General features: G+C 39.4%; 1 protein-coding gene across 2 annotated transcripts in view; it reads right to left on the bottom strand.

Annotated features, from left to right (window-relative positions):
- The window catches only part of BMP2K (BMP2 inducible kinase), a 105888-nt gene that overhangs the window by 42551 nt on the left and 43914 nt on the right, over positions 1 to 19423 (bottom strand). For both annotated transcript variants that reach the window (XM_077814925.1, XM_077814926.1), the window contains exons 4-10: positions 19084 to 19226; positions 18527 to 18648; positions 15780 to 15861; positions 12363 to 12495; positions 7126 to 7229; positions 3305 to 3384; positions 1216 to 1376 (exon numbers count right to left, since the gene is read on the bottom strand). In XM_077814925.1, the coding sequence (XP_077671051.1) occupies positions 1216 to 1376; positions 3305 to 3384; positions 7126 to 7229; positions 12363 to 12495; positions 15780 to 15861; positions 18527 to 18648; positions 19084 to 19226 (825 nt within the window). The remainder of the gene's footprint in view (positions 1 to 1215; positions 1377 to 3304; positions 3385 to 7125; positions 7230 to 12362; positions 12496 to 15779; positions 15862 to 18526; positions 18649 to 19083; positions 19227 to 19423) is intronic.

Genomic DNA, 19423 nt, shown 5'->3' with positions numbered 1-19423 from the left:
GAGGTTTGAATGCAGGCTCCACAAGCCTTAGGAAGATTAAACTGAAGTCCCAGGCAGTAGGAGGTTCTCTGACCAGTGGGAGTGTGTGTGTGTAATATTCTTTTGGGGGTGACAAGACTAAGCAATACTGTACAGGCAGATGGCAAGCTTGGCTTGCTGCTAGGTGGGTCTCAGAGATGAATAAAAGGCCAGACTATTTTAAATGCATTAAGTAGTTGAGGATCTTCAGTACAGAGACCTGGACAAGGTCCAGACCATGCTGGGCTGCTTGCAACAAGAACATCTCCCATTTAAATGAATATGTTTTTCTGGTAGATGCTTTCCTGCTCTGTGTCAGGATTTTCTGGATCTGAAGGAAGCAGTCTCTGTCCATGGTACTCAACCAGCTAATAACTATGCTGTCTTTGGGAGGCTGCAGTGACTTCTGGATTGGGAAGTGTATCTGGTTGTGAGGCTGTAGCTCAGCTTCAAGCAGTCTGGGAGCTGCTGGATCAAAGGCTGGATGGACATTTGTAATCAATCTTTAAGCCAGAACTGCTTCAGCCAGTACAGAGCTACAAATAATTCTTCATTTGTCCCTTTTAATCTTGGAAATCATGCTGGGGGATCTGGGGAATTGGAAAGGCACATAAGAGACCTTGGTACCACTGCAGAAGGAAGATGCCCAATAAGCCTAGACTCGTGCTCCTTCTGGAACAAAAGTTCTGGCACTTGGCGTTGACATCAGTGGCGAACAAATCTATCACCAGGGTCCCCATGTCTCATCTCTATGATGGATCTAGGTAAAAAATCGCTGATGAGTGGTAACCAACTGTCTGCTCAGGATGTCTGCCACGTTGTTTCTGCCATCTCAGTTATCTGGTGTTGATGACACATCTAGAGTTTGACAGCTTCCAATCCAGGCAGAGGAGAGATGAACTTGTGCTTTCTTGATTTATGTAGGGGAGCCGCTATGTGTCAGGATCCGCACTGTGGAGTTTTGAAAAATAGGTAGGATGGCCGTTAGGGCTATCCAGATGGTTCAGAGCTCCAGGACACTGATCACAACAGCTACCTCTGGGTTCAAAGTGACTGTCACAGACTTTGGATTTCTATCTTTAAAAACAATGGAAAAATAGAACAAACCTTCTCCACCACCACCCTTTTGGGGGTGGGGGTGGGGGTGGGGGGAAGGAAGGGTGTTAATATTTAAGTCCTTCAGCTTGAGTGAATTACCTTTTTGCACACAGTTACCGAATTCACCAGGAACCGATACTTTTACTGGTGTTGCTGAGCTCTGGATAGTTAGCACATTAGAAGTGGCAGTGCTTGAATTGCCCTTTGGTCTTTGTCGTGGTGCAATTGAGGTTTCTGTTGGTCCAACAGCATCTGTTATTCTATAATGAAAAATTTTCCAGAGAAGACATTTCAATGTATATGACTGTTCTTCAGCTTTATTCAAGATACCCTTAAGCCCATCTTCTTTTTGCATACCTTTAAATTTTATGTTAATATTTCTAAGTTTTGATTTCTAAAAATATTGAAGACATTGAAAAGCCCCTGACATTACTTTTGGAGAACAAGCCTAAAGACCTGCCTACTAATTCAGATAAACTCTCAAATGTCTATAGATACCACAAGAGGGGGCCCACGCAACAACATTTCCAAGGAGACCAAGGTGACTGAACATCATTAACATTCATTCTTCCTAAGTACAAGTGTTCTGTTTTTCCTGGAGACATATATTGATCATAACTTAATGACAGAATGCAACTGTTTCAGAGTTTGAGCAAAGTACTGTGATTGCACCATGACGATCATTCATGGAATATTCCAGAAACTCAACACTGTGATATAGAAAAAGTAGGAGATGATAAAATATTTTTTTAAAAGCAAGAATCCGTTCTTCTCTCTTCATGGTGGTCAAAAATCTACAGACTCTAGAGCTTCAGTCATTTCCAGTTCTGTTTCGCTATTTGGGAATTTTATAGCAATGCAATATTCTGCCAGAACATGAGTAAAATTTTCCAAAAGTGCCAAACTGACTTAGGAGCAAGCCTTAACCTCATTTCAAAAGGTACTTAGGCACAAAGAAAAGGAGTACTTGTGGCACCTTAGAGACTAACCAATTTATTTGAGCATAAGCTTTTGTGAGCTACAGCTCACTTCACATCATTAACATTCATTCTTCCTAAGTACAAGTGTTCTGTTTTTCCTGGAGACATATATTGATCATAACTTAATGACAGAATGCAACTGTTTCAGAGTTTGAGCAAAAAAATTCTCAATCACATCAGCCACACTATCAGAGGCTCGTTCAGCTGCACATCTACCAATGTGATATATGACATCATGTGCCAGCAATGCCCCTCTGCCATGTACATTGGGCAAACTGGACAGTCTCTACGTAAAAGAATAAATGGACACAAATCAGATGTCAAGAATTATAACATTCATAAACCAGTCGGAGAACACTTCAATCTCTCTGGTCACTCGATTTCTGACCTCAAAGTGACTATCCTTCAACAAAAAAACTTCAAAAACAGACTCCAACGAGAGACTGCTGAATTGGAATTAATTTGCAAATTGGATACAATTGACTTAGGCTTGAATAGAGACTGGGAGTGGTTGAGTCATTATACTAAGTGAAACTATTTCCCCTTGTTTTTTCTCTCCCCCCCTTTCCTCAGACGTTCTTGTTAACTCCTGGAAATGGCCCACCTTGATTATCACTTCAAAAGGTGTTCTCTCCCCCCAGCCCACTCTCCTGCTGGTAATAGCTCATCTTAAGTGATCACTCGCCATACAATGTATATTTTTTAATGGTCTGAGTGTATATAAAATCTCCTCACTGTACTTTCCACTTTATGCATCCGATGAAGTGAGCTGTAGCTCACAAAAGCTTATGCTCAAATAAATTGGTTAGTCTCTAAGGTGCCACAAGTACTCCTTTTCTTTTTGCGAATACAGACTAACACGGCTGCTACTCTGAAACCTGTCATTAGGCACACAGGAGGCTAAGTCAAGTCAACTAGGAGCTTTTGAAAAGTTATCCTATCAATATGTGCCCCTATCACTAATCTGTCAAAAAAAAACAAACGCTAAAGAGACATTTTTTCATAATAAAATATTCTTATCTATTAAAATTACCATCTCAGACTGCTAAAAACATTGACCTTTTAAAAAAATTCATATACACACAAGTCCTGGGTATCAGGAGGAGTTTTAGCATATTAACCAAACATATAAGAAAACTTCAGGTGCATAAAATTGCTATAAAGATATCTACATCAGAATCCACGAAGTTCTACATTATTTTACTCACCTGGCTTTTATTTGGCTTTTTCTAGCAGCTGCCTCACTAGCTGTCATGGGTTCAGGAAGAGTTGAAGGGACAGGAGAATTCTTCAGAAAAAACATATGTGAATTAAAATATAAAATCCTGAAAGTTGTTACAAATTGAAGAGGAATACTGTGGCTTCTTGGGGGATCTTAATTCATAAACAAAGTATCAGACAGTGCTTTGGCTCAATATTGTGGTTAAACACACATTGTCAGGTTAAATGTATTAAAAATGTTTCCTTACCTCTGTTACAAAGATTGTGACACTGTACCGCATGTTCTTCACAGTGATGTTATGATAGCTTTATGGCATAATTATGATACATTTTGTACATTAGGCATGTGAAGTGTCATTGGAAAAGTTATGATTTGATTATTATTATCCTATCTATATGCATGTATCATCTTTTTATCTGAAGTTATGAATATTGACTATATCTGTATTTCAAATGTAGTTACATCTGGCTAATGCCCACTAGACAAAATAGTGGGTGAAGAAGGGCCTATTCAGGGCAATGGGCCATTATGAAAAAACAATAGGCTTTCGGAGAAGCTTATCTTCTGCCTGGTGAGCCTTCCTGTGAATGCTCCAAACAGCCTGTAAGTACTGGCTGCTATGACTCTACAAGGACATGTGATCAGACCACATGATGCTGGACTCCATCCTGGGATGTCAGTATTTTTCCACAGACTGATCTGGGAACCAAGCTTTGAAACAAAGTGTTCCCACCATATGCAAAAGCTATATAAGGCAGGGAGTGACATCATCTGTGGTTCTTCACTCCCCACACAAGACAACTCCTGGAAACACCTGGGGAACAAAGACTGAACTGGGGGAAGTGCTAGACCCACGCTAAAGGGATTTCTAGCCTGTGAATGAAACACCTGGGGATTCCAAGCTGTAAAGCAAGTGCACTTGCCCCTTAAGAATCTGCAACCTTCTTGTACCATCTCTTAGGGTGAGAATCTGCTAATTCATATCCAGTCTATCTAGTATATTAAGCTTAGTTTGGTTTTTTTTTTTTATTTGCTAGGTAATCTGCTTTGATCTGTTTGCTGTTCCTTATAATCACTTAAAATCGATCTTTTGTAGTTAATAAATTGTTTTTGCTTTATCTTAACCAGTGAATTGCAGAGAAGGGTTTGGGAATCATAGCTCATAGGCTGTTGGGTATTCCTCTCCACATTGAAGGTGGGGGGAAACTTTGAGCTTATGCTGTCGAGTTCCCTGTGCAACACAAGACGGTACAATTTTGGGTATATACGCCAGAGGCGGGGCATGCCTGGGGAGCTGGGAGTTGCCTTGGCTGTAGCCTTCCTATGCAGGGGCTGGTCAGAGAGCCTACATGTAACTGCAGCTGGGTGTGTCCCTACCTGTATGAATGCTGGTGAAAGTGCAGACTGAAGGGCTTTGCAGCTTGTCACAGCAGCACCGTGTGAGAGGGAGCACAGGCTGGTGGGTCAGGGGGCTCAGTGTTACCCCAGTTCCAGGTGGAACCCCATGGAGAAACCATCACAGAGATTATTAATTGCAATTTTTTTTAAAAAAATTCACCATGATATAGACTGCTTTTAGCTTTCTCATCTTGAATAGAAGTCAGCTAAGTCAGTTTAACTTTCAGCACAACGCTGTTACGTTTGGGCTGCACAAAGTGCAGAGAATATTTGTTTTAAAATGTTTCCTTCGGAGTTTTCAAACACATTCATGGAAACATTTATTTTCACCATACGCGTTATAAAAGATTTTTTTTTAAAACACAAAACCTACATTTGGATAGAATTTGACACTATTCCTTCAGAAAGGAAGAGAGGTATCCCCCCCAAAATGGTGGTTCAGACCCCCCTCATGAGCAGAAAAGAGGGCACTTCTTGTTCTTCTGAAGAGATCCACCTTCAGCAGACCCCATCTTAGGAATATGTTTTGGAGGACTTGAAAGTCTAGTTCCTATTCACAGTTCTGTGCCATGTGTCCGCTGAAAACATTGGCTGTGGTGTTCTGAATGCCCAAGAGGTAGACCACCAACATTTAGATCTGATGAGCTATGCACCATTTCCATAGTATGTTGACATAGAACACACAGGACACACTGTCCATCATGACCCGACTGATTTGCCTCTGGGAGGCAGGAAATGGAGGCAGACATTCCTGACAGTCCTGAACTCGAACAGATTGATGTGGAGATTGGTTTCCTGAGTTGTCCATCTGCTCTGAGTCATGAGAGCATTAAGGTGAGCTCCCTATCCCAACAATATTGCCTCTGTTAAAGTTAGTGATGGAGTTGGGAAACAGAAGGGAATGCCCATTGAAATGTTGAGTTGATCTTTCCACCAATCCAGGAAGCTCCTCAGTTGTAGAGGAACCATCACCTGTTTGTCCAAGGTGCGGCTGCCTAGAAAACAGGTCATTCTGAGCCAGCCTGGAAAGAAGTGGAGACGTAGCCATGCGTGTTCGGTCACAAAATCGCAAGCTGTCATGTGTCCTTATAGTAGTCCAAGGACTTCCCTGAATTGTCTGTACCAAACTTGATATGGTTATGAACTTTTCTAAGGGAAGGCAGGCCCTGGCTGTCAACGAGTTCAATGAAGCCCCTATAAACTGTATCTTCTTTATGAAGGTTAAGGTGAATTTCCCTACTTTCAGCTGAAGACCCAACTTTTGGAACAGAGCAAGGGCTCTCTGGGTGGAAGATAGCACAGCTTCATAATAATGGCCCTCGAGTAGCCAGTCATCCAGGTGCTATTACTATAAATAACAGCTAACTATACTAACCAATCTTATCAAGCAACTCTAAGAAGAATACACAATAGCCACAGCACGCTCCAGGCAGGCACGCTAGAGCTCCCTCTCCGGCCAAGGCGGTAGAATAGGAACTAAGGGTGGTTCACTCAAGCATCCCTATATAGCCTTGACATCTGGCATGAGGAGATATAGGGCACATACACAGGTCAAACAGGCACAGGTAGTGGAAAAACCTCTGATCAAAGGGCTCAAGAGGCATATGCACAACTGAAGCAGAGCACCCATATGGACACTACTTCAAGAAGAATGCTTGGTTTTGAAATAATTATTCCATCCTTAACACATTACTAGTTATGTCCTCTCAACCTTAACTCCATCTTAAATGTAGTTTGTGTCTGGGAATTAGAGATTTTATATCTTTCCCCCAAATGCTAGAGAAATATAGAAATAAGGTGAAGGGGGCTGAGGAGAAAATCTCAGGCTATTCCATTTTCCCTTGTAGGTAGGTAAGAGCCTGCCAAGGCTGGAAATGGCTAAGGATGGTTAATAATATTAAGTTAACTCAAAGCTCTGTTCAAAATTATCAGTTCCTTTTGTCCTCATTACCTCATGTAGTAACTCTCAAATTTGAACTTACTGAGAGAAAATCAACATAGCAGGAACAATTTAAAATGTATTTTATATTTACCCAGAGACCTAGCCAAATAAAAAGTGTGGAAAGTACAGTTCACTGAAAGTACCATTACATTCTGATATAGTTTATCAGGATGTGTCAGAAGTGATTTTCCATTCCATCTTTATTTATTAGGGCTATCCAGAAGATTCTAAGGCAGTTTTCCTTTTTGCTTTAGTTTAACGAGCTAAGAATTCTGTCAACACAGCATCTATTTGAAATTTATCATATCCAGAAATTTCAGAACAGGGACAGACTTTTATAAAGAAAAAAGTTAACATTAGACATGTTTTCACTTGATTTGATCTAGAAGCAATAACTCCTTTTGATAATATTGAGGGACACTTACTAAATCTATCAAAAAAGACGTGAAAAACAGAAGACTACTTACATTAATATTGGACAATGGACATTCCTTTCTGGCAAGTTTAAAGGCAAAATAAGATACTTGAAAGATATCGGGTCTCCGTTCTTGATCTGGTTCAAGCATGTACCCTGTAAAAGTGGATTGATTAAAATTTCTCTAATAGCAATTAAAGAAAATTTGCCTACGACATAGTACAAATGAAGAGTAAATGAGAATTAAACTACTTTACTAATTGATTTAGAATTTACTCATTTCAAAAAGTGGTTTTTACTTCTTTCAGACAAGTACTGAGTTAGAATGGTGTCTGTTGCCAAGAATATGTGGTTTATACTGTATGTTTTACTCTTTTGCTTGAATGAAAGAGTAGAAAATTTGCATTACCAGTCCTGAAGCTCAGCTGAATCAGTTGAACAGCAGACTTGTAAGGACTGCTAGGGATGCTATAAAACAAATTGCAAAGTGCTACACTAATAAGTTAAAAAAAAAAAAGTAGTTCGTATTTTAGGAAAACTGAGTCTCTCCACCAGCTAGATCAGAGTTATGTTTTCAAAACCTTCTTCTCCATTACTAGAATGAAAACAACTCAGGAATACCAGCCTTCTTGAAAAGCATTTTCTGAGATATAGAAATGTAAAACAGTGAGCCAACTAAAGGCATCACAGGTGGGCTGATGTGTAAATGTCACTGCATTTGGAACCGGCAACTTTTTTTTTTTTTTTTAATTAGAGGACCCATGCAAAAAACCACACACACACACCCACTCAAAACATAACCAAGTTCCATCTCTGAACACAATTTATGTTTTCTGAACTGACACAGCCAGCCATTTCATGAGAACATTATTCTATATGAATGTTAAAATTAGATGCAGACTAATTAAAAAGAGTGGATTTTAGACCAGCACCAATCCATGCGTCCGTTACAGAAACAGCATTATTAAAAACAAACTTACTGTTAATAAGTAATTCTGAAGTACACTCATTTTAATCCAGTGATTCTCAAACTGTGGGTCATGAACCCATTTTAATGGGGTCGCCAGGGCTGGCGTTAGACTTACTGGGGTTTGGGGCCCAAGACTGAGCCCCACCGCCCAGGACCAAAGCCCACGCCTGAGAACTTCAGCCTTGAGCAGCAGAGGTCAGGTTTCAACTTCAGCCCTGGGCGGTGGGGCTCAAGTTACAGGCCCCCCGCCCAGGGCTGAAGCCCTTGGCCTTTGACCCCTCTGCCCAGGGCAGCGGGGCTCAGGCTTCGGTCCCCACTCATGGGGTCATGTAGTAAATTTTGTTGTCAGAAGGGGGTCATGGTACAGTGAAGTTTGAGAACCACTGATTTAATCAGTAAACTATCACAAATATTTAGGTTCACTACAGAGAGTAATGGCACGTAATTAACTAGTTTGGAATGCAATGCCTTCAATATAATAAATATAAATATGGAAACACCTAATGCACTGGAGAATTAAGCATCCATCCATCCTACATTTTTAAGCAAGGAAAAGTTCACATATGAAGGAAAAACATTTCAGTAAAAGTTCAATTTCAATCTTCCAAAGTATTCTACACAGAGCAAGAGGGAAAGTATTTTGAGTACGAAATACTTAAGTGTTTTGTGATATTTTAAAATAAATCACTTATTTGATTAAAAGAAAAAACATGAGCAAGCAAACCTTTCCATAATCGCACAGAAGCTTACCTTTTACACATTACAAAGAAATGCAGCTTGGAAACCAAAGAGTTATGTTTAAAAGTATGGCTCTTACACTAAACAGTAACTGGTTTCTTAAACTTCATTTTGGAAGTCTAGCCATGCCAGAAATCCTACACATCGCATCCTTTACTTTTAACTTGCTTCAATTTGCCACTGAAAATGATAATCACAAAGAATAACCAGACAAATTTATAAGCCCGATTTTGTATGTAATGATATTTATAAGACGCTAAGCTAGCTGTGTCCCATCTGTGACCTAGACGCCAGTTGGTGGCCTGGAGGGTCACTACATGAAGAAAAAATGATATTTGACTCCAAATGAAAAATGTGTTCCTAAACAAGTGCAATTTTAAAAAATGAAGTGTTCAAAACAAACCCATCACTTCAGGGAGGACACAGGACACGCTGTCTCGTGCTACTTCCCCTACAACACCTCTGAGGTGCGAGTGCTCTGAGCTGCTGCTGTCCCTTCCCGGCTGCAGTTCTATCTCCTTCATCACATCACCAAGGAGAGAAAAATTCTGACTGCTCCACTGTCTGCTTCCGCGTGGAAGCCCCAGAAAGGGCAGCATAACAGCTTCACTAGCTCTGCCTGAGCTTAAGGGCGCACTAAGCAAAATACCACTCTCCTCTCCCATGCAGGGCAGGCCAGGAGAAGTTGAGCAACACCACCCTGTTACAGTTCCCCAATTCTTTGCCCTGGGAAATGCCTCAACTTATGTCTGCTGGCTGTGGTCCCCAAGGGACAATATGCCAACTGGGCACAGCCCAAGTGTTCATTCCAACTCAAGTGTCCACCCCAACCACTCAGATGCTCCCTTTTCAGGAGCTATGCCTCCCTCTATGCAGGAGCTAGAACAGGTGTAGAGCTAGAAGACTTCCCTACATCGTGGTAAATCCTGAACGGTGCAGAGAGAGAACAGTGCAGAGAATCAGCCCCAAAATATTGATTGTAGACTCCTGACCATTCTGAAATACACTTGGCCCTCAGGATTAAGAGATTGGACACTACTGTAGTAAAACATTAGCAAATTTCACCCTAAAAATGAGATCTAGCCTCATTTCACATATTTGCAATAATCCAAGAGTTTAGTCAAAAAGGCTGGGGAAATACCATTTAAAAAAGATGACAAGAACAGCGTAAGATAGGATGGAAAAGTTGCAGTGTCACCACCACATGATCCTAGCCTGGTGCAAAATTGCTGGAAATGATGGCATCAGAAGCACCTGAGAAAGAAGTTTCAGACATTGCAAGTAGTGTGTGTGTGGGGGTGTCGGGGCACAATTAGGACCTCAATTCTATTAAGTTCCCCAAGCTAACAGAAGTAATATACTGCAGCTGGGAGAAACTGTGTGCAGCCCTCCTCTGAAAGAGGTATGTCACAACAAAGCTTTTGACAAACTCAAGGTTAAAAAGATAGATGCCTAGGGCTCAGAAGGATTTAGAGGCATATTTGGACTCATCCTGTAGTCTTGTGTGAACCAAGACTACACGATAAGTTACAGCCTATTAAAGTACACGTTGGTCAGAAATTTGCCAGTGAAGTCAGCATACTGAGCTCATCATTTAATAAGCTGTCAAATACAGAAACAATTATAAAAATAGAAAAATCTTTCTTAGATTCTGAACAAGAAGTTTATAGCAAGAACATGTCAGGAAACTTTAAAAGTATAATTTGCATCAGCCCAGGCTTTATCAAACAGTTTTGGGGTAATAGCCTTCCTGGCAACCTGGGAAACCAACTGAAATATGACAACATTCATTCTAGGAATCAAGAAAGGTCATAAGAATAAAGAACTAAACAGATCTGATTTGAAAGAGTGATTGTCTCAAATTAAATGTAAGTTTCAAGTGAGAGATTCTTCCTCATCTCTGGTGTGCACAGCCAGGTATCTGGAGTTAATTCTGATGAGAGTTCTGTTCCTACTTTTTGTTACTTTTCTCCAGGTAGAAAGCAAACCAAACAGAAATGTAAGACTGGTCTAGATGGACAACATTTTCTAGAACACATCTTGCTTTATCGACAAAGAAGGCAACACTGTTTTTATTCTTTAAAAAAGTGAGTGTGTAGAGGTACATTTCAAGTACTTAAATAATAATTACTTAAAGTTATGAGGTCTACGATTTAAACACGATTTTTCCCCAGAATTTTAAAATTTTGTTTGTTTTTCTGTCTATGGTAGCTTCTTCATTAAATTGATTAGAGCAATATAGGGCTATATTTGGGAGCATTGCAAGGAAGTGCAGGGGAAATTCTGTGCTATATCTCAGCATGGTTTTATGGATATCTGCAGAATTCTGGTATTACCAGTGTGTTCTATAAACACTCTTTTTAAAAAGAAATGCATTTCTTGCTCCTTGCTGCAAAAGTATCCTTGCAAATACTGCATAAGTATCCTTTCAAAACATATGTTTTTTCCATCCTAGCTGCGATTCTGTCTTTTTAAGTTAGCTCAGGAGTAAACTCAACATTCCTCACAAAGCGGGGGTAGCTCAAAACTGATTATTTAAAAAAGACTGGCACAGGTAACTAGTTTTACTGAAGACACTATATATTACTTAGATTCTTATACAATAACCAATGTTGAAAATTTTACAGATATAGCTGGTTGTCCTATCAAAAAGTTTTTTGGGGGGGCTGTCCTCAATGTAAGTTTTCAGCAAGGAGGAGAAGAGACGCTGTAAACAATGGGGAGATCTGTAGGGAAGATCTTGAGGAAGGTGAAAGATCTCAGACAGGGATACCTTTTTAAAGAAAAATTTTAATATTTTATATTACCTAATGGAGCATGGATTGCTCACTGGCATAGGCTTCTTACACCGCTCACATGGCTTAAAGCCCAGGGACCAGGGCATGCCCTGTCCCTAGACCAAGTCTCTCCAGAGACTATCTATACTACACTTAACCACTAAGAAGTCCTAGAAACTACTAAAACTACTACTATTTACAGGTATATAAACAAGAAAAAACTAGAACCACCACTGGTCAATACAGCTTGCTAAGGCAAGAGGAGCGTTCCAGCACCATCACTGGTGGTAAGAAGGAACTGAAGGGGGGAGGGGGTGTCCCTTCTACGGGCACATATGCATGTGACTCCAGAGGGCACCAGAGCCAGCACCTATGGATACCACGGGGGAGGGAGGGGATTCCAACACCGGTGCAGGTGGCGAGCACACACCCCTTCATGGAATGGACATGAGCAAGCACTTGAAGAAGAACTAAAAGGAAACTGTTTTGTTTTTTTTTCTTCATCAGAGCAGACAATTTTCCTTTTCAAAAGATTTCCTCAATGCAATGATCCCCTTTTCTTCCCCAGCAAAACCACAGATTTACTTTGATTTCTCTGACAGTGGAGATAAGGACTCTTCTGAACTTAGAACAAAGGTCTAAAAGTGGTGCCAGGGCAAGGTTAGATTATGTTTAAGCAAACCTTCAAATTCACTGATTTAAAGGACATTAACTATAAGTGCATACTGTAGGTAGGGAAGGTTACTAGTAGTAAGGTCTAATAAATTCACACAAAACAATTTTAAGTGCTGCCCAGCTACTTACTTATCAAACAATGTACATTATGGGTATATCGGGAATTGTCTGGAATGGTAAAATTTCCGTCACAAATAGCAACCTGACTCTCCCCAAAGGGAAGTGTGAAGAAACAAAGTTTATACAGCAAGCAGCCAAGTGCCTATAAAATAAAATTAAAAAAAAAAAGAGAAGAAAGAAAAAAGTATTGTCATTGCAAAGTCTAAATGGCAATAAATCAGTGTAAAAAGTGAAGCTAGATTTAATAAATAACTTAAATGCTGGTCACTACTAATGCCTGCATAGACATTGAACATGGTAGCATTTTGAGTTAACACTCCATTGACATAACTTGGGATGTAAGCAATGACATGATCTGAAGCAATTCTACAAGTGCTTTTTGTCCCTCCAACTGGATGCCAGACAGCAACTAAGCTGTTAACGTAAAGAAATTCAGAGAGGAAACTTACGTCTGTTTTTGAATTTTAAAAAAATCTATTTTTTTAATTCAGATGAATATTCCAATATGTGTTTATACAGCGAAATTGCACGTGTAGAACCACCATCTAAACTGACAAATAAGAGTCCTTGAGCTCATGTTATTTTCCCATAAACTTTTTGATGGAATCTACTCAAGATGCACCTGTCTGGCATGTAGAAAAAAAGTAATCATGGAGTTGTTCTCCCATTTCAGTGATCTGAAAAAGTTCTTAAGTCCTCATTAGGTATTACAGATGTTGACAATGAAAGTGTTATATTTCATATAGTAATCAGATTTACCCTCGCTTCATTTCCTCAGTGGTTTTAGTAATTAAAAGTGTTGTTGTAGCAGTGTTGGTCCCAGGATTGTGGAAACACAAGGTGGGTGAGGTAATATCTTTTATTGGATCACTTCTGTTGGTGAAAGAGACAAGCTTTCAAACTACACAGAGCTTTTCTTCCAGTCTGGGAAAGAGACTCACAGCATCACAGCTTGTATTTACAAGGTGGAAACAATTGTTTAGCATAAGCAGTTAACACATACTGTAAGAGATTATTCAAGGTAAAGTGACCTGTGAACACCTCTGCAGTCATAGGACAAAAAAAAATAGCAGGCTAGAGGGTTACCGATTGTTGTAATCAGCCTTAAATCCAGCGTCTTTATTGAGACCATGATTTCTGTGTCTAGCAAGGTTAGGAATTTAAGCTCCCAGGCTCATCTTTCGAAAGCATTATGCAGGTTCTCTTTGAGAACGAGGACTGAGGGGTAGGATATGGAATGATTGTTTTGTGAAAAGTGTTGGCCCATTAATGTTGTTTTTGTCTTATCACTTTTCTGTGAGAGTTCATTTGAGAGAGTAATGACTGGTTTCATTCACACAGTTGTTACTAGGGTATTTAGTGACTGAATGAAGTACACCTCGTTGCCATAGGCATGTGTAGGACACGTGGATCTTAAAAGGTATGTTATGGTGGGTAATGGTCATTATAGGAGCAGAAAGAAAAGGAGTACTTGTGGCACCTTAGAGACTAACCAATTTATTTGAGCATGAGCTTTCGTGAGCTACAGCTCACTTCATCAGGTGCCACAAGTACTCCTTTTCTTTTTGCGAATACAGACTAACACGGCTGTTACTCTGAAACCTGTCATTATAGGAGCAGAGTTGACTCTGCAGGGTTTACATCTGTTATGGCAGGGCCAGTACCAGTTTGAGTTGATGTGTCCTGGTCTGTGGGGAGCTTGCCTCTATTCATGAGATTGGTGAGTCTGGGGGGTTGTTTTAAGGCCAGAAAAGAGGGTTCAGAAAAGATTTTTCAGGCTGTGGTCCCCATCAAGTATGGATTGTAATTGTTTAATGATACCCTATATGGGTATCATCATGTGTGGGTGAAACTAGACCATCGCTATGCTCTCAAATGAACTCTCACAGACCTATGACTGAAGAGGTGTTAACGTGTCCACTTCTCCTTGAACCGTCTCTTAGGCCTGGTCTACACTACAGAGTTAGGTCAAGGTAAGCTACCTTATCTAATAAGGATCTACCCTAAAATTTAGCTCCCACGGATATAAGGCACCCACTATATCAACTTAACTCCACTTCTGTGAGAGGCATAGTGCTTAGTCTGACATAGTTAGGGCAACACAGCATCCATGTAGACGCTACATTATTAACATAATAATGTAAATATTGGGCTGTGCGTCCCTGGGTAGAGTGGGGCTGCAGCTGCGAGCCCCGCATTGCCGACAGCTCAGGCTGTCAGCCCCAAAGCCCCAGCTGTCAGTACCCCACAATGCCCCACACAGTTAAGTCGGTGGAAGCACTCCTAGTGAGGACACACCACCGACAGAGGGCACAGTATGGACATGAAAAGCCCCATTAATTACTGTGGTTGCTATATGTCGACCTAACTTAGGTTGACTTAATTGTCCCTTAGAATGCACATTAGCTACTCATGTTAAACAAATTCTTTTCCACCTTGTATTTAGCTGCAAAACTCTGGATACACACTACGATAAAGAACTCGTGGCACCAAATCTCAAAGCCAGATCTCCCCCCTCACAGGATCTCAAGGCCCAGATCCCAGCCTGAGCTCAAATATCTACACTGCAAATTTTATAACCCCACAGCCCAGCTCAGCTGACCTAGGCTAGCTGTGGCCTCTGCATATCTTTCCCAGACCTGAAGAGCTCTCCATAGCTCATAAGCTTGTCTCTTTCACCAATAGACGTTAGTACAATAAAAGAGAGTGGCTCATCCACCTTGTTTCTTTAGCAACTAAAAGATGTTTAACGAACAGTACCAGCCACTCATTACAAATATTTATTTTTGTATTACATACCTTATTTTCTCATTGTTACTTTTCTCCTTACACTCAAATTATGTCCAGCTGGTTATTACTGAACTTTGCATTCTGATTATATATAGTGTAATAATCAGCAAATATAGCACTCTTCATCTTTAATGCACTCTGCAAATATTCACTATACATCATTAGTGATAATAAAATCTTATTTTTCACACTGAACTAAACATCGCTGACAGGGCTGAATGCACAGGAGCTGGCCACCTATTCAGTCTGTCTTATTTAAATCATACTTAAACAGGTTTCTATTGAAGCCATTGTTAACAACTGAGTCAGAGCGAGGGAAAATACTGATGTTACCTACATTTTGCACTAGTAGGCTAAAGAAAAAAAATACTAATCTAAATAATAATTCCCCTTTTACAGTACATCACGTATGCCAATAATTTTCTGTAGGAAAAGACAAAGCCATTATCTACAGCTATTTCTCTTTATCACCATTTCCCACACACTACTTCTGCTGCAAAAAGCCACACCTTATTCTCTCACTGCAAAGCCTTTATTTTGTATTTTCTGAGACGTTAACTTCCCTTTTATCAATCTTTTACTCTTAATAAAGCAGAACAACTCTACAAGAATTAGACCACCTTTTATATTACTTACCCAAATATCTGCCTTGGTAGTAACTGGTTTTCCTCCATAAAGATTAATCATTTCAGGAGCTCTGTATGACAGTGTTGTATACCTAGCAGAAAATAAGTAAAGTGGAACTGAGATGAAATGGAAGATTTGCAGTATACCTTTATTAGCCACCATTCATAAGCTAATATACACTAATCATTTTTAATATGGGTAATTGCCCACTACAGATTACTTATACACTATGTAAAATAGGTTTCAGAGTAGCAGCCATGTTAGTCTGTATTCGCAAAAAGAAAAGGATTACTTGTGGCACCTTAGAGACTATCAAATTTATTTGAGCATAAGCTTTCGTGAGCTACAGCTCACTTCATCGGATGCATTCAGTGGAAAATACAGTGGGGAGATTTATATACATACAGAACATGAAACAATGGGTGTTACCATACACACATACACACTGTAATGAGAGTGATCACTTAAGGTGAGCTATTACGGGGGGGGGGGGGGGGGGGGGGGGAGGAGGGGGAAGAAATAAACAAGGGGAAATAGTTTTACTTTGTGTAATGAACCATCCACTCCCAGTCTCTATTCAAGCCTAAGTTAATTGTATCCAGTTTGCAAATTAATTCCAATTCAGCAGTCTCTTGTTGGAATCTGTTTTTGAAGTTTTTTTGTTGAAGAATTGCAACTTTTAGGTCTGTAATCAAGTGACCGAAGAGACTGAAGTGTTCTCCGACTGATTTTTGAATGTTATGACTGGGAGTGGATGGGTCATTACACAAAGTAAAACTATTTCCCCTTGTTTATTACCCACCCCCACCCCCCCCACCGTTGGTAATTGCTCACCTTAAGTGATCACTCTCATTACAGTGTGTATGGTAACACCCATTGTTTCATGTTCTCTATGTATATAAATCTCCCCACTGTATTTTCCACTGAATGCATCCAATGAAGTGAGCTGTAGCTCACGAAAGTTTATGCTCAAATAAATTTGTTAGTCTCTAAGGTGCCACAAGTACTCCTTTTCTTCTTACTATGTAAAATAGTAAGTCATTACAGCATTCCTGTAAGCAACAAATGATGCTGTGTGGATTGATCATTGACCATCTATGCGGACATGGCAGTAGATATGCTGCTCATAGCTCAGCAAAAGTTTTTTGTTTTATGGAAAGAACCTTTTGCTGTTTTTCTATACTCTTAGAAGAATTACAACAAGTTATAACTATTGCAAATCAAATACAACAAGTTTATGAACACAAAAAAGTTTTTCTAAAGGTATCAAACTTGAACACCTGATTTTAATAAAATCAGGGAAATGATAAATATTTAATTCTTGTTATAGATTATCTTCAAAAGCAGCTACGAAAAAACTATTTCCAAATTACACCTTAGATTGTGGCATTTTAACTTCTCTTATTTTTTGATATTTTGCTCACACTACTCTAAAAGTATACACATTAACAGACCAGTCTCCTATTGAAGTTCTAAGCAACATGAAGCTAATGCTGGAAATATGGAGCATGGAAAGAGAAAGATGGAGCTAGAAAAGCCAAGAGTGATTTTTTTCATAGCAGTATGTCTACTATTTTTTGGTAACTTTTCTTGAAAAATTTTGCAGTCAAAGCCAAACCCAGATGCTGAAGTTACATCTTTGAACTGGTTTCAGAGTAACAGCCGTGTTAGTCTGTATTCGCAAAAAGAAAAGGAGTACTTGTGGCACCTTAGAGACTAACCAATTTATTTGAGCATAAGCTTTCGTGAGCTACAGCTCACTTCATTGAACTGATTCTTGCTAGTTAAAAACTAAGCATATTCCAGGGATATTGAGTCTCATATTAGCAAATAACAGTGTGTTTATAAAATGTAACATATCATTCCCAAATGTATGTATCTTAAGTAGTAGTTTCAAAAAGGTGTACATTTATTTTCCATTTAAGTTCTGAATAATACATAGTTACTCTTCAGCACCAACCATCTTTAGCAGGCAAACAAACAAACAAATTTTAAACTTGAACACATGCACAATTTCTCTGATTAAACAGAGTGGAAATGACGTGGATCTTACTAGATCCATCTTTAGGACAGATCTAGACCTTAGTAAGTTAGTATGAAGCCTTTTTCCAGTGTCAGCAATCATGCAGGCTGATTGAGCCTGTTCTTATTAGTTGTCTTTCAATAGCACCCAGATGTCTCAACAATGTGCTAACAAACTTGCACATCAAATAACTTTGAATCTAAGGTCTCACAATTCTGTAATTAACAACATGTTGGTACAATAGTTCACGTGTATGCTGTAAACTGCAGGTCAGGGGCCTAAACAGGAATGAAGCAAGGCTTAGAACACTGCAGGTTCTTAGGGGGAAAGAGCCAAGAGAGTACAAGTATCACAAGATTGCATATATTCTAAGTTTAATGTATTACCTGGGGGCATCAAACTTTTTGTAATTAACACTCTACTGTTAGTGTATTCACTTTAAACTTTGCAGGAATTGCCTGTAGGTTAATTGAAATAGCATCAACATTACCAGGTATTCCTACTATCTTGCTATGCCTATTTTAGGTATTTGCATAGCCCTGATCACTACTAAGGAAGTGGTTAACAACAGGAACGTATCTTCAGGAGTTGTGCACTTAAATCAACCACCCTGAACACTAATTTGTTCCTAGCTAGTCCCTTACGTTTCCATTAATGTACATAACATATAATAAGTTCTGTGCTGCTAAGAGAATTAATTAGTGCTTACAAATAGCTGTTTAAGTGAACTTACTTTTTAATTTCTTCTTCAACTACATTAACACCATCTTTCTGAGGATTAAGGAATTTGTTAGTGGCACTGCCAAAGTCACAAAGGACATAGTTTCCATTGTCATTCAACAAAATATTCTCTACCTTAAAAGGAAAAATGAAACAATCAGGTAAATTGACAAACTGAAAGACAAAAAACAGTGTAGTGTCCAATTTTATAGAAAGCAGCTAAGTCTTCCCTCTAATTTTCAGTTAGTGTTAACAAACCTGTCATGTATTAATATTCTGAACATTCTAAAGAAATTTAGCATTAATAGTAAAACAATAACTTCATCATTACCTCATTAGGTCACCAGTAGTGCCAAAATCTATTCTACAAGAATGTGATGCCTAACCTACCTAACGTTTTTCATTTAATCTTCTGGGTACGGTTCTGCAGACAGACTTTGTTCTTCTCCCCATATATAAGTGGGCAGCTTTTGCACACTATGAGATGTCCTCCACATTACAAGTCGTCTTTTGTCAGCTGCTCAATAGCAGCAAACATTTCAGCTCATTACCTTTTAGTGGAACTCTTACCTTCAGGTCCCGGTGAACTATTGGGGTTTTGCAGTGATGCAACCTGGCAACAGCTTCACAGGTGTCACAAAATATCCTCAGCACTTCTGGCTCAGTAAAGCCTGTCTGAAGTCTCTGATTCATCTGATTTACGACTTGCCCCGCTACAGCAGAAACATAACTTTGTAAAAGTAACAACTCTTTTTAACGATCTTTCAATATGTTGTGTGGCCTTGAATTTAACAAAGTGTGTTTCTATTTAAAACCTTATCTATATGCACTCAAAATGTTTCAACCTCTTGTCAAAAAATTAAACAAGTTTTTAATCAACCACTCTTGCTGTTTTTCAAACAGGGCTAAT

The sequence above is a fragment of the Eretmochelys imbricata genome, chromosome 4, assembly GCF_965152235.1.
Source record: "Eretmochelys imbricata isolate rEreImb1 chromosome 4, rEreImb1.hap1, whole genome shotgun sequence".
Taxonomy (NCBI): domain Eukaryota; kingdom Metazoa; phylum Chordata; order Testudines; family Cheloniidae; genus Eretmochelys; species Eretmochelys imbricata.
Note: the sequence above shows the minus strand (reverse complement) of the source record. Positions and strands in the feature narration are given on the sequence as shown.